This window comes from Micropterus salmoides, unplaced genomic scaffold, assembly GCF_014851395.1.
Source record: "Micropterus salmoides isolate LMB-PRFRI ecotype aquatic unplaced genomic scaffold, ASM1485139v1 Ms_hic_scaffold_17, whole genome shotgun sequence".
Classification (NCBI taxonomy): domain Eukaryota; kingdom Metazoa; phylum Chordata; class Actinopteri; order Centrarchiformes; family Centrarchidae; genus Micropterus; species Micropterus salmoides.
In genome coordinates, this window is record NW_024040817.1 from 4,194,131 (window position 1) to 4,207,792 (window position 13,662).

General features: G+C 41.9%; 1 protein-coding gene across 1 annotated transcript; it reads left to right on the top strand.

Moving 5' to 3' along the window:
* The first annotated feature begins 32 nt into the window (after nt 1-32).
* LOC119907526 (gastrula zinc finger protein XlCGF57.1-like) lies at nt 33-10,879 on the top strand. Its single transcript, XM_038725292.1, has 2 exons — nt 33-494; nt 8,486-10,879. The coding sequence occupies exons 1-2, from the start codon at nt 302-304 to the stop codon at nt 10,180-10,182; spliced, it is 1,890 nt and encodes a 629-aa protein (XP_038581220.1). The 5' UTR covers nt 33-301; the 3' UTR covers nt 10,183-10,879.
* Nucleotides 10,880-13,662: the final 2,783 nt, after the last annotated feature.

Here is a 13,662-nt window from a genome sequence, read left to right on the forward strand (position 1 = left end):
TTGAAGGTGTGGGAAGACGTGGTACCGGAAGCGCTTTTCCTTCCTGTGTCAGCACGCCAACGTGTTCGTGTGTTCCCGGAGTGAACTAGAGCCTGTATGTTTGGATAAACCTTCTTTTATACAGTCAGTGGGATAAACGTGTTAAAGTGGAAACTTTGGTTTCGCCTCAGACTCATCTCCTGTTAGCCACGAATGCTAACTGAAGTTAGCTTAGCTTGCTAGCTGGAAATAGACGGAACTCGGCCACACAGCGCTGGTTGGAGGAACTCTGAGTCCAAACTGTGTTTTTCATTTGTTTAAAATGTCTAAAGTCCAGATGCTGAGAGGTTTTATCAACCAGCGACTAACTGCGGCTGCTGAAGAGATATTTGGGCTGTTTGAAAGAACGATATCAGAGTACGAGGAGGAACTCTGTCGTTCCAAAGAGGAGAACCAGAGACACAGGAAACTACTGGACGCTGTTTTCCAGCCTGAAGTCCGGTTACACAGAGCAGGTTTGTCCTCTTTACTGCTTATTCTCACTGCAGACTGCTGCAAACCTGCTGAAGATGCTGAAGTCAGCTTCCATTCGGCAGTTAAGCAGAACTTAAGTGAACCAATTTATTGAGGAAATGTCTTTATTTATATAAAAGGAAACACAAAATTCAGGTGACAATTCAGGATATAAAAATATAATATAACACAGTAAGACTCTCAGGCATTCTGTCTTTCTGTCAGATATGTTTCTCCTGTAGATCAACTTTTCTCATTTAATTTCATCCCTGCCGAGTCAGGCACGACTGAAGTAACCTCTTACATGTGCATCTGGCATCTTTTCACACAAATGAGGATTTATTAATTTTAACTCAGGTACAAACCCCTGCACTTGACTGTGTTTCAGTAGGTTTTCTGCTCATGTTCAAAACTGGAGAAAGATTTTGAGACCAAAGTTGTAATATTATGAGAATGAAGTCATAATATTTTAACAAAATCTGCCTGCCCCTCTGCTGTGCATTCGTCTGCATTATTCCTTTTAGATCGTCTGACAGACACAGAGCCCGTCTGCGACTGTACTGGATGAGACGAGCGCTCTGCTCTTCATCAGAGGTGAAAAATTGAAAACTGATGAAACACAAATCCACACAAAAGTCAACTTCTTCAGCCCCTAATGAGAATGTAGCATGCATACAATGCCTTGCGACGTGCCTTACTTGAGAGGAGCTGGTACAGAGCGCAGCGGGTCGGTGAAGGGCGTCACTTTGTGCTGAAAAGTGGTGAGGACATAAGGGCTCAGATTAGTGGTGTGATGATACCTTTGGGTCATGAGACGTGACGATGCAGAAGATTTTGAGCATTAAACTCATAATTTCCTGCATTCAGGAGACATTTTTGCATTTCTGCTCCAATTTAGAGTGAAAATATCTGTTTTTATATGAGGGAAAACTATATTACACTGCATGTTTTCTTATCGTGCAGATAAATCTTTCTGAAAGCATTTTCATTTGTTAGTTAACATTTCTTGGTGCAAGCTGTTTTTCTGAACATTTTTAACAAATGCTTTCAAAAAGTGACTGGGACAAAATTAAAATGTGGTGGGGACATGTCCCCAGTGTAAATGACCCCTATGGGGTCAGTGGACCAGTCGTGGTCAGACGGCAGTGTGGAGCTGTAGGCTCGTGGTTTCTCCCTCAGAGCAGGGAGGGGGTTAAAAGTGTTTTAGTAATTTAAGGGTGCTTTCACACCTATAGTTCACACCTACTGTTGCATTTCAGTTCTGGTCCGCTTCCTGTTCACACTGCAGTTTTACAAACGAACCAGAGAAGTAACCATGACATCACACAGTTTTGGCGATTGTCAGCCTGCATCATCAGGACCCACGTGGGGAAATCAAACTCAAACCAAGGATGACCCAAAACACGTGCCAGGATGTTGTCTGCTCCCCACTCATGTTGGATGTAAAGGTTGTAACTGTGGGCCAGGAGGAACCAGTGAGGCGAACACTTTGTCACCCATCAACTTCTTTGTGGCCACACAGACCCGTGAGGAGGAAAACAATTCTTTCGCCGACTTGACAGCATGCTGTAACCGCTCCCTGAACAGAGATACGAAAAACAACGAGTTAGCTTTGGGAGACACATCACTTATCATCTCCTCATTTAACACCTTCGGCAGACCACGCCCCCTATGGTCCAACACAACCGCAGCTGAGCTAAAACTCAAAGACTCTTTCTTTTAAGTGTCGAGTTTTTGTTTGCCCTTCCCCTCTGTTTCACCAAGGAAGGATGGCATCTTGGAGCTTTAATCAAAGCATCGTGAGCGGGAGGCAAAGGTGTAACAGCACCAGACTCACTCAAGGAGTCCGTTACCTTCTCAGCCTCGTCTGCCTTGCAGCTCACTGGACCATCACCATGGGACACGCTTTCTTCAGAGTAAAGACGAGCAAAAGGTTTTGAAATGAACTCGCCCCAGAAGGAAAGGAAACTCCTTCGATCGGCACGTTGAGCCAATCGGATTTCAGCAAAAACGAGTTGGGAGGGGCCGCTCGGATCCCCCCTCCATATTGAAAGTAGCCTATTAGTTTGGCCCAGACTGACAGACACACAAACAGCCTGTCGTGCAGCTGACCGGTCGCGGTCGCTGATCATTAGGTAAAACTTTAGAAACTCTCTCTCTCTTCAAATTAGCTTTATTGGCATGAATGTATAGCAACAATATTGCCAAAGCTACATATAAAGTACATAAGGACAATTAATTTCATACATTTCATTAGATAAGGAGATAATAATAATAATAATAATAATAAAAAAATAACAAATTATACAAAAAAGCCTTAAAAATAAATATGAAAAAAGTAAATAACACTAAGCATGTGTTAGTATGTTATAAAATTAAAATAATATATTAAAATAAATAAATAAACAGTTACACGTGTGTGTGTGTGTGTGTGTGTGTGTTAAAAATTAAAATAAAATAACTTTTAAACTCTGTCTCTCTCCCTCTCCTCTCTGCTTACTCTAACCGCAGGCATGCTGAGTAACGGTGTGTGGGGGGGGGGGTCACGTTACATGAGCTTCATACAAAATATAACAATATTACTGCGAGTAGCCTCCGTTCTTTGAAGACCTGCGAGACAGGCTGCGTCATGAGGATTATTAGCCCACATAATACAGAAAATATTTTGGATGTTGAGTTACATTCAGGGCTAAAGCGCTGGAAAAATTGACCTGGCGATGATGATGGAGAAAATACTTTAAAGAGCGACTTATCTGCTCTGCTAGTCCAGATTTGAGAGTGCTAGGTATAGTGGTTTTGGATCTGGACCTGGTCTAATGTGGTCTGCATGTTGACAAAAAGCAGTTCATTTTCAAAAATATATATATATTTTTTTCCTAATCTAAAGTGTTTCAGACAACATTAAGGTCAACATTATAGTCATTCTACGACTGCTCCTCTCTTTTCCACTGTTGTTTGCAAACCAATAAATCACAATTAACAGTCAGAAAGCCACACACGTCTCGCCGATGTCTGCCTGAGATCGGATGTTGGCATTAAATTTATTTCTCCGTAATAGCAGCCAAATAATGGTGCCTGTACATTGCAGGTCTTTAGATCACGGTGGAAATGCACAGAACAAGGGGTTGAAGGAACCTTTTAGTTCCTTGAAAAGAGGTCTGGGGACTTAAAAGTCCCTGGAACTTTTGGTCCAAACGAGGCTATGTAGGGAGACACAGTGCAGGTAGACTCTGCTGAAGAGTCTTTTAAAAGAAAAACAACAGTTCATTCAGTGTTTCCCACACATACTATTTACTTTGCATGCCGTCGAGGTATATTAACAGCCGTCCAGGCATATTTGGCGACAAATTGTAGCATTCATCAGAGAAACACAAGAGTTATTATGTTACAAGTCACGACACGGTGGCTATTTTACAAGAGTTGACCAAGTAAAGTGACGGTGATCCGATGTCATTTGTTAGCTACCACGTTGGTTTTGTTTTGATAGGCTACATCGTCAACAAGCATCCTCAACATTAATTTGGGTGAATTTTAATCTTCAGTAACTAAACTGTTATAAGTTGTAGTGACTCCACCATCATCCCACATACCAATGGTCTCCTGGTTATACCACAACACTTATTTAACACTCATTAACACTTATATAGAGCACATGCGCCAACGTGCATGGAACCTGTTGCAGTTCCTGTTTGTTCTTTTTTTATATCTCTTTTGGTCTGGTTGTTGGCCGTGAATTTGCTCTTTTCATTAAGTCACGGCACCGTTGCGCAGCAACTACACAGCCGCTTTGTTTACTGAAGCCAGCGGGCATGGCGCCTAACCCCACAGACATCCCCATTGAGATCTGGAGGAGGACAAACAGAGGATGCAGAGGAGCAACGGAACGGTGTGGGGTGAGAGAGGGGTCCAGAAAACAGAGACTTATGAAAGGAGATTTAAGCTGTGTCTCCCCTCTCTCATCATGGTCAGCCTGAGGTCACTGGCTAATAAAATGGCCGAGCTAACAGCGTTAGCCCGGAGTCAAAGGGAGTTCCGGGAGTGTAGTCTCTTAAAATCCTGTGGGAAACACTGAAAGTGTATTTTTTTATTGATCAATAAAAATAAACATGTTTCATTGAATCACCTGCATGACAAAGATCCCACAGCTGATGTCGGTGTCATCTTTCTGGAGGGTGTGGGTTTTCTTGCCAGGCAGCCACTTGATGTTAACACAGTCCTCTTTTCCAAGTCTATTCCGGCGCATCTTGAAATACTGTCTGCAGGATTAAAAGGAAAAACTATTTATATCTAAATTTGCTCTTATGGTTTTAATACCATTTGTATAGCTATAATGTATTTAATAATACCCAAATCTGTGCCAGCCATTCTGGAGTTCTCATTTTGCTTTTTTAAAACTGGGTCTCCGACATTAACAGCGTTGTGTTGGACAGATTTGTGCAGCGGTGCTCCATGAGGGAGAGTGAGTGAGAGAGGGACGAGCGAGAGGAAGTGCTGCACGAATGCACTACGGCGCTCTGCTATCAAATACGATTTTAAATAGGCTTAGTAAAAAAAATCTAAAATCAATCTGTGGCGGTCAGCGTTGATATTGTGGCAGGTCTCCACAAATAAATGAACGTATAGGAAACACTGAGTTCAGTCTTAGATGGTTTAGTTGAAGGTGGCGAGCCTTCGTCCACGCAGATATATCCGAGAGACAGTCCGTGATCTAGGAAGGATAGGTGGGAAGTATAGGTAGAGTTGCGTATCGTCTGCGTAGCAGTGATAAGAGAAGCCATGTGAGCGAATGATCGACCCCAGTGAGGTGGTATAAATTAAGAAGAGATGGGGCCCTAGCACCAAACCTTGGGGCCTCCAGGTGGAGAGGCAGAGGGAGGAGGATAATTGTCCTTGCCACAAAACATTGTAGGAACACCCAAGAGGATTCAAACCAGGGCTTTACCCGATATGCCCGTTGCTGAAAGTGTAGATAGCAGGATCCTGTGATTGATTGTGACAAAGGCAGCTGATAGGTCAAGCAGGATAAGAACTGAGGATTGGGCTGCAGCTTTAGCTGACCTTAGGGCTTCTGTTACAGACAGAAGAGCTGTTTCAGTAGAGTGGCCACTCTTAAAACCAGACTGATGTGGATCTAGGAAGTCGTTACATGAGAGGAATTCTGAGACCTGTTTGAAGACCACCTGTTCGACGGGTGATAGTTCTCAACTTGAGTTGGGTCGAGTGAGGGTTTTTTGAGCAGGTGTGTAACCTGGGCTCTTTTGAAAGTGGTCGGGAAGATTCCTGAAGCCAGAGAAGTATTTATCCCATGAGTGATTGGAGATTTGTAGGAATCGGGTCCAGTGGGCATTTAGTGGGACGGCTACGGGTCAAGAGTTCTGAAAGTTTGCTCTCCGTAAGAGGAGTAAACGAGGAGAGTGAACACCATTGACCAGGGAGGGCAGAGGAAAAGATGTAGTAGGACTACTAAAATGGTTAAGTTTGAGTGTTTTAGAGAATTGGCTAGTTATAGCCGCCACTTTGCCTGTGAAGAAGGCAGCAAAGGTATCGGCAGACAAGTTTGTGTGTGGAGGAGGAGAGAGGTTATGAGACATGATGTGTTCTCTGTATCTCCCTTGTAAAGAGCCATACATTTTTCCTGACAAATGTCCCTGGCCTCAGTCTCTTCTGCTTTTTCAGAATGAATGTTTTACAATTCCAAACCACTGGAGATGTTGTCTTCTTTGTCAGATGCATAGCTTTTCAAATTCCCCAACAGCAGACCACTCCAAAGGGGGAAATGCCCTGGTAGTTATCAAAAAGGACACCAACAGTGCCTGGGTAGAAGTATGGATTTTCCTCTTCTTATGGGGTGTCGTCATCCTTTCCAAGCTCTCCCTTTACCTCCTCCAAGACTGTCTTGAACTTGCGTGTGAAGGAAGAGCTGTCAGCAATTGTTTGGGCATTTTTTCTTTCTTTCATCATCTTCCTCCTGAACTAAGGGGCTGTCTCTTCCATGTCAGAAATTTTGCACCCTTTTCTTAAGTCCTGGATGGCCTTCACCTCAGTCAGGACAGTATTGGTGTTGTGTTTGCCAATTATTACAGTGCACATTGAGCTGAAGATTTTGAGTGCTTTGGCCATTGAGGTAGTCTTTTACAACCTGGCAAATGCAAATGTTGCAACGTCCTTCAAACCTTACTAATTTGTGTAATAAACTCTTTTGCCGGTAAATAAGGTTGCCGAAATTGTAAAGCTACACATTTCATTTTAAACATATAAATTAAATAAATAAATACCAAGGTAAATTTTCATTTCCAGTGTTACATGAAAAAGAATCACTAATTTGTAATTTGAGTAATTTCTATACATAGTTACTTATAGGATAGACATATCATGTGTCTTTGAGTGCTATTCTTTTCATAAATGTAGAAAAAAGCATGCCCTTGTTTGGTGCTTAAAGTCAGTAACATATCAGTAAGTGAAATATGTACAAGATCTAGCTCAATTTTTAGTCTGAACAGGAACACAATCAAAGCTCAACTAAGTAATAAAATCAATGACAAGAAAACAAAAAGAAATGTTACTTACATATAATCAATGGTTATAAAAACGGGACTGGAAGCAAATTTTCAAGCAAATCCAAAAGCATTACAGACAGAAATATTTCTGTCCCCCGTCTTAGTAATTTGGCATTGAAGACTAACCGCGGATGATGAAAGTGAATTGAAAGTTTCTCTTGACTGGCTAGTGAATTTGTAAGCCTATGCATCTGTCATTTAATTGGTGTAAAGTAAGTGCCCATGAGGCAACCAAGAGGTGTTATTTTTATCTTCTCTAACTAAAATGGAGAGCTTTATCATTTGTCTTTATTTCACTCATCTCACATATAGATAAAATGTTTTGTAAAATCTGAATGTCATCTTTGTTCTCATTTTTATTGCAAAGGAGACGTTAACTTACCTCAATTCCCAGGTGGTTAGCCTTGATATGCCGCTTCGATTTTGTTGTATTTTTTTCCAGAAATCATACAACCACATTGCTTGATGTACGATGTCTTTTTGTCCGCCTCACTGTATTTGAAATGGGACCAAATATTTAAGCGCCTCTTTCTCCTTAGTTTCTTGTGTTGAGGGAGACAATGTGGCCTGTAATATTTTGTCTCCTCACTATACTGCCAAAAAGGAGATATTTCATTTTTCATATATATATATTTCATATTTCATTAACATGTTTGAATTGAGTTTTAATGGTGTCATTTTTATTCAACAACATTGCATGTTAAGGTAGTCACAGTCAGTGTTTAAGGACATTGTCGCCGTCTTGTCGTCGTCTCGTTTTATTTTGTTTTGTTTCGTCAGACTTCTGTCTTTATTATCAAGTGCACAACAATTACAGCTGGACTGGTTCTTTCCAACGGTCAGATATGTTGCTTTGGAGAATTGACAGTCGACCAATTTTGTCATTTGGTGTTGGTTAAAACCCATGTGTTATACTTTCACATCTGTCAGTGTATGCGTCCGCACTGAACGAGGCACAACAGCATAACTTCACAGATTAAATCTCCCGACACACTGACAGGATCGGTCAGGATCTGTGTTCTTAAACACATCCAAAGGTCTCACACACAGTCCAGGTTCATACAGCCAAACTGGAGTAAAGCAGATGTCCTTCTCATCAATCCAGTGCTCCATCAGAGCCAATAAACATGGATTATATAAGCTTAAAATTTAACTGTTTCCTCTGAAGAGTTTCCGCTGTCCTGTACTGTCAAGTTTATTACTGTAATTTTTAGTTTTGCTGTTTAAATGTCACAATGTGCTGTGACATTACTGCACATGGAAATGTTAAAAAGCCTCTCTAATCATTAAAGTAAATTGCTAAAGAAAAGACTCATCCATCAGTAGATAACAAAAATAGAAAATTGCCGTCAATATCTTCATGCAGTCAGCGTGTGTTAATATTAATGAACAATATTAATTCCTAACATGTGCATGTATTTCATTATTCTCCACAGACATCCAGCAGCTGTTGGTGAGTAAAGAAGAGGTTCCCCCTGAGCAGCAGCAGCAATGGAGCCCCAGGCTGGACCAGGAGGACCCACCTGAGCCGCCATCCTTTAAAGAGGAACAAGAGGCACTTGGGACCAGTCAGGAGGGAGAGCAGCTTCCAGGACTGGAGGAGGCTGATATCACCAAGTCCCCATTCACTCCTGTCCCTGTGAAGAGTGAAGAAGATGATGAAGAGAATCCTCAGTCCTCACAGCTTCATCAAAGCCAAACTGAAGAGAACAGAGATGCAGAGCATTTGAAAACAACGGAAGCTGATGGAGAGGACTGTGGAGGACCAGAACCAGCCAGGAACTTTAACCCAGATAGTCCTTTACAACCAGATACTCATGACCAGACTTCACTCTGCTCTGAACCTGAGACTGATTACAGTTGTGATTGGGAGGAGACCAGGGAACCTCTGCCAGGTTTAAACCCTCTGCAAAACAATGAAGTACCTGTAAGTGATCAGGAATGTAACACTGGAGAAACATCAGTTAGCTCCTCTGAATGTGCTGCGAGATTTGGCCACAAGGATCATCTGCAGAACCACAATGGAACCCAAACAGGAGTGAAACCATTTAGTTGCTCAGTTTGTGGTAAAAGATTCAAAACTAAGGCAAATCTGAGTCGACACTCTCCAGTTCACACAGGGGAGAAACCATTTAGCTGCTCAGTTTGTGGTAAAAGTTTCACACAAAAGGGGACTCTGAGACGACACTCTACAATCCACACAGGGGAGAAACCATTTAGCTGCTCAGTTTGTGGTAAAGGATTCACACAAAAAGCACATCTGAGACTACATGCCAAAGTCCACACAGGGGAGAAACCATTTAGCTGCTCAGTTTGTGGTAAAAGATTCATTGAAAAGGGAAATCTGAGACGACACTCTACAGTCCACACAGGGGAGAAACCATTTAGCTGCTCAGTATGTGGTAAAAGATTCACACAAAAGGGATCTCTGAGACTACACGCTCAAGTCCATACAGGGGAGAAACCATTTAGCTGCTCAGTTTGTGGTAAAAGATTCACACAAAAGGCAAATCTGAGACTACACACTAAAGTCCATACAGGGGAGAAACCATTTAGCTGCTCAGTTTGTGGTAAAAGATTCACAGAAAAGGGAACTCTGAGACTACACTCCCAAGTCCACACAGGGGAGAAACTATTTAGCTGCTCAGTTTGTGGTAAAAGATTCACACAAAATGGAAATCTGAGACTACATTCTAAAGTCCACACAGGGGAGAAACCATTTAGCTGCTCAGTTTGTGGTAAAAGATTCACAGAAAAGGGAAATCTGAGACGACACTCTCACATCCACACAGGGGAGAAACCATTTAGTTGCTCAATTTGTGGTAAAACATTCACACAAAATGGAAATCTGAGACTACACATTAAAGTCCACACAGGGGAGAAACCATTTAGCTGCTCAGTTTGTGGTAAAAGATTCACAGAAAAGGGAAATCTGAGACGACACTCTACAGTGCACACAGGGGAGAAACCATTTAGCTGCTCAGTTTGTGGTAAAAGATTCACACAAAATGGAACTCTGAGACAACACTCAAAAGTCCACACAGGGGAGAAACCATTTAGCTGCTCAGTTTGTGGTAAAAGATTCACAGAAAAGGGAACTCTGAGACGACACTCAAAAGTCCACACTGGATAAACATTTTAGTTCCAATGTTTGTGGTTAAATATTCACGTGGCTCCACAATGTCAAAAGAGACGCAAGTGTGTTGGTGGGATCAACGCTGCTTCTTGAACATTGATCAGCTAAAAGTTTTGTTCAGCCACATGTTTTCCTGGCATAGTGTATAATAATACATGTTCATTTTAAAAAAAAATGTGTTTTATATGTATTTTTTGTTATCTAAACTGCTCAAACTTTGGTTGGCTACAATTCAACTGGTGAGGTGTTGTATTCACACAGTTGCATTTAAAGGATGGGTTCAGATTCTTTAAGCAGATCTCCATGCAATAATAAAAAAGACTAAAAAAATCAGATTCCAGATGCATGGTGTGAATAGGGCTGCAACGATTAGTCTACATAATCAACAACGTTGACATGAAATTTCATTGAAGACGCATCATTACAGAGTGGCTGTTTAAGGGAGAGAGCAGTCTTCATATTGAGAACATTTCTATGGGCAGTATCGCTTCCACGGTCTGCCATGACTGCTTGACTGTAAGCATTCATGCGAGAAGCGGAAAGCAATGAACTGATTAGTCGACTATGAAAACAATCATTAGTTGCAGCCCTAGTTGTGAGAGCTCTGCATATGTTTTGTATGAAACGTCTTAACTTGTTGTTACTAGTATCTAAAGCTATCAAATAAATGCAGTATTTTACTAATTTGATGTAATTATTTTGGAATCCTTTTGTTCTGTTTATGGCTATTAAATTTGTTTTCTATGTGAACACACCATAAGCAGTGTTAGGACATTAATAGTGCCGCAATTAAGATACTGTAGCATTTCTAGTTCCTCTCATATGGTACCATTATTATGGAAAATGTCAAAATCTAACTCATCTTTATCATGTGACAACACTGAAGAAATGACACTTTGCTACAATGTAAAGTAGTGAGTGTACAGCTTGTATAACAGTGTAAATTTGCTGTCCCCTCAAAATATCACATCACACAGCCATTAATGTCTAAACCGCTGGCAACAAAAGTGAGGACACCCCTAAGTGAAAATGTCCAAATTGGGGCCATTAGTATTTTCCCTCCCCGGTGTCATGTGACTCATTAGTGTTCCAAGGTCTCAGGTGTGAACGGGGAGCAGGTGTGTTAAATTTGGTGTTATCGCTCTCACACTCCCTCATACTGGTGAATGGATGTTCAACATGGCACCTCATGGCAAAGAACTCTCTGAGGACATGAAAAAAAGAACGATTGCTCTACATAAAGATGGTCGAGGCTGTAAGAAGACTGCCAAGACCCTGAAACTGAGCTGCAGCACGGTGGCCAAGACCATACAGCGGTTCACCAGGACTGGTTCCACAGAACAGGCTTCGCCATGGTCGACCACAGAAGTTGAGTGCACGTGCTCAGCGTCATATCCAGAGGTTGTCTTTGGGAAATAGACGTATGAGTGGTGCCATCATTGCTGCAGAGGTCGAAGGGGTGGGGGGGCAGTCTGTCAGGGCTCAGACCGCACGCCGCACACTGCATCAAACTGGTCTGCATGGCTGTCGTCCCAGAAGGAAGCCTCTTCTAAAGATGATGCACAAGAAAGCCCGCAAACAGTTTGCTGAAGACAAGCCGACTGAGGACGTGGATTACTGGAACCAGGTCCTGTGTTCTGATGAGACCAACATAAACGTATTCGGTTGACATGGTGTCAAGTGTGTTTGGCGGCAACCAGGTGAGGAGTTCAAAGACAAGTGAGTCTTGCCTACAGTCCAGCATGGTGGTAGGAGTGTCCTGGTCTGGGGCTGCATGGGTTCTGCCGGCACTGGGGAGCTACAGTTCATTGAGGGAACCATGAATGCCAACATGTTCTGTGACATACTGAAGCAGAGCAGGATCCCCTCCCTTCAAAGACTGGGCTGCAGGGCAGTATTCCAACATGATTACGACCCCAAACACACCTCCAAGACGACCACTGCCTCGCTGAAGAAGCTGACGGTAAAGGTGATGGACTGGCCGAGCATGTCTCCAGACCTGAACCCTACTGAGCATCTGTGGGGCTCCTCAAACAGAAGGTGGAGGAGCGCAAGGTCTCTAACATCCACCAGCTCCGTGATGTCGTCATGGAGGAGTGGAAGAGGACTCCAGTGGCGACCTGTGAAGCTCTGCTGAACTCCATGCCCAAGGGGGTTAAGGCAGCGCTGAAAAATAATGGTGGCCACACAAAATTTTGACACTTTGGGTCCAATTTGTACATTTTCTCTTAGGAGTGTCTTCGCTTTTGTGCCAGCGGTTTAGACATTAATGCTGTGTGACAGCAAATTTACACTGTTATACAAGCTGTACACTCACTACTTTACGTTGTAGCAAAGTGTCATTTCTTCAGTGTTGTCACATGAAAAGATTAGTACTGGGCAACGATTAAAATAATCACGATTAATCGCATTGTTACACGCAAAATTAAATAATTATTTTAAAATAAAAAAATAAGAATTCTAAAGTAGCGTAATAATAATAATAATCCTTATTTGTAGAGCACTTTTTAAAAACAAGTTACAAAGTGCTTTAACAAGTGTAATACCCAAGAGACAATAATACAAAAAAACAATACAAGATAAAAGCATGAAAACATTGAAAAGACTAAAATACAGATAAATATAAAATTAGTAAAATAGAATAAAATAAAAGGGATAAAATAAAGTCAAATAAGATCGGGAAAGGCTCTCCTATAAAAGTATGTTTTAAGAAGGGACTTAAAAGAGTTCACTGACTCAGCCGACCTGATTTCCTCGGGCAGGCTGTTCCAGAGCCTCGGGGCCCTGACAGCAAACGCTCTGTCCCCTTTAGTTTTCAGTCGAGACTCTGGAACAGACAACAGTCCTCTGCCCGAGGATCTCAAGGTACGTGCTGGTGCGTATGGGACTAAAAGGTCAGAAATATAACAAGGCGAGAGGCCATGAAGAGCTTTAAAAGTGATCAATAGAATTTTAAAGTCAATTCTAAAACATACTGGGAGCCAGTGTAATGAAGCTAAAATAGGAGTAATGTGGTCATATTTCTTTGTTCTGGTTAAAAGCCTGGCAGCTGAGTTCTGGACAGTCTATCAATAGATTTTTGGGCTAAACAGGTGAAAAGGCTGTTGCGATAATCCAGGCGTGATGAGATGAAGGCGTGTAAAATGGTCTCGGTGTCCTTAAAAGTTAACATAAATCGAATTTTTGCTATATTTCTAAGTTGATAAAAACATGATTGAACAAGCTTTGTGGTGTGCTGCTCGAAATTTAAATTACTATCAAACCAAACACCAAGGTTCTTTGCCACAGGCTTAATGTGATTTACTAGCGAACCAGCAGATGGCAGTACTTGATTTGCCATCTGCTGGGACCCAATGACCAGGATAAACAAAGGCAGTTGTTAAGTGAACTCAGCATTCCAGGGTCTGTGGATCTGACGGGCAAGTACATTTGTGTGTCATCAGCATAAATATTAAAATAAATGCCATGTTTATGGAT

Coding starts and splice junctions, on each gene's coding strand:
- LOC119907526 (XM_038725292.1), top strand. CDS start 302: ATGTCTAAAGTCCAGATGCTGAGAGGTTTTATCAACCAGCGACTAACT. Junction 495..8,485: donor AGTCCGGTTACACAGAGCAG/GTTTGTCCTCTT, acceptor TATTCTCCACAG/ACATCCAGCAGCTGTTGGTG.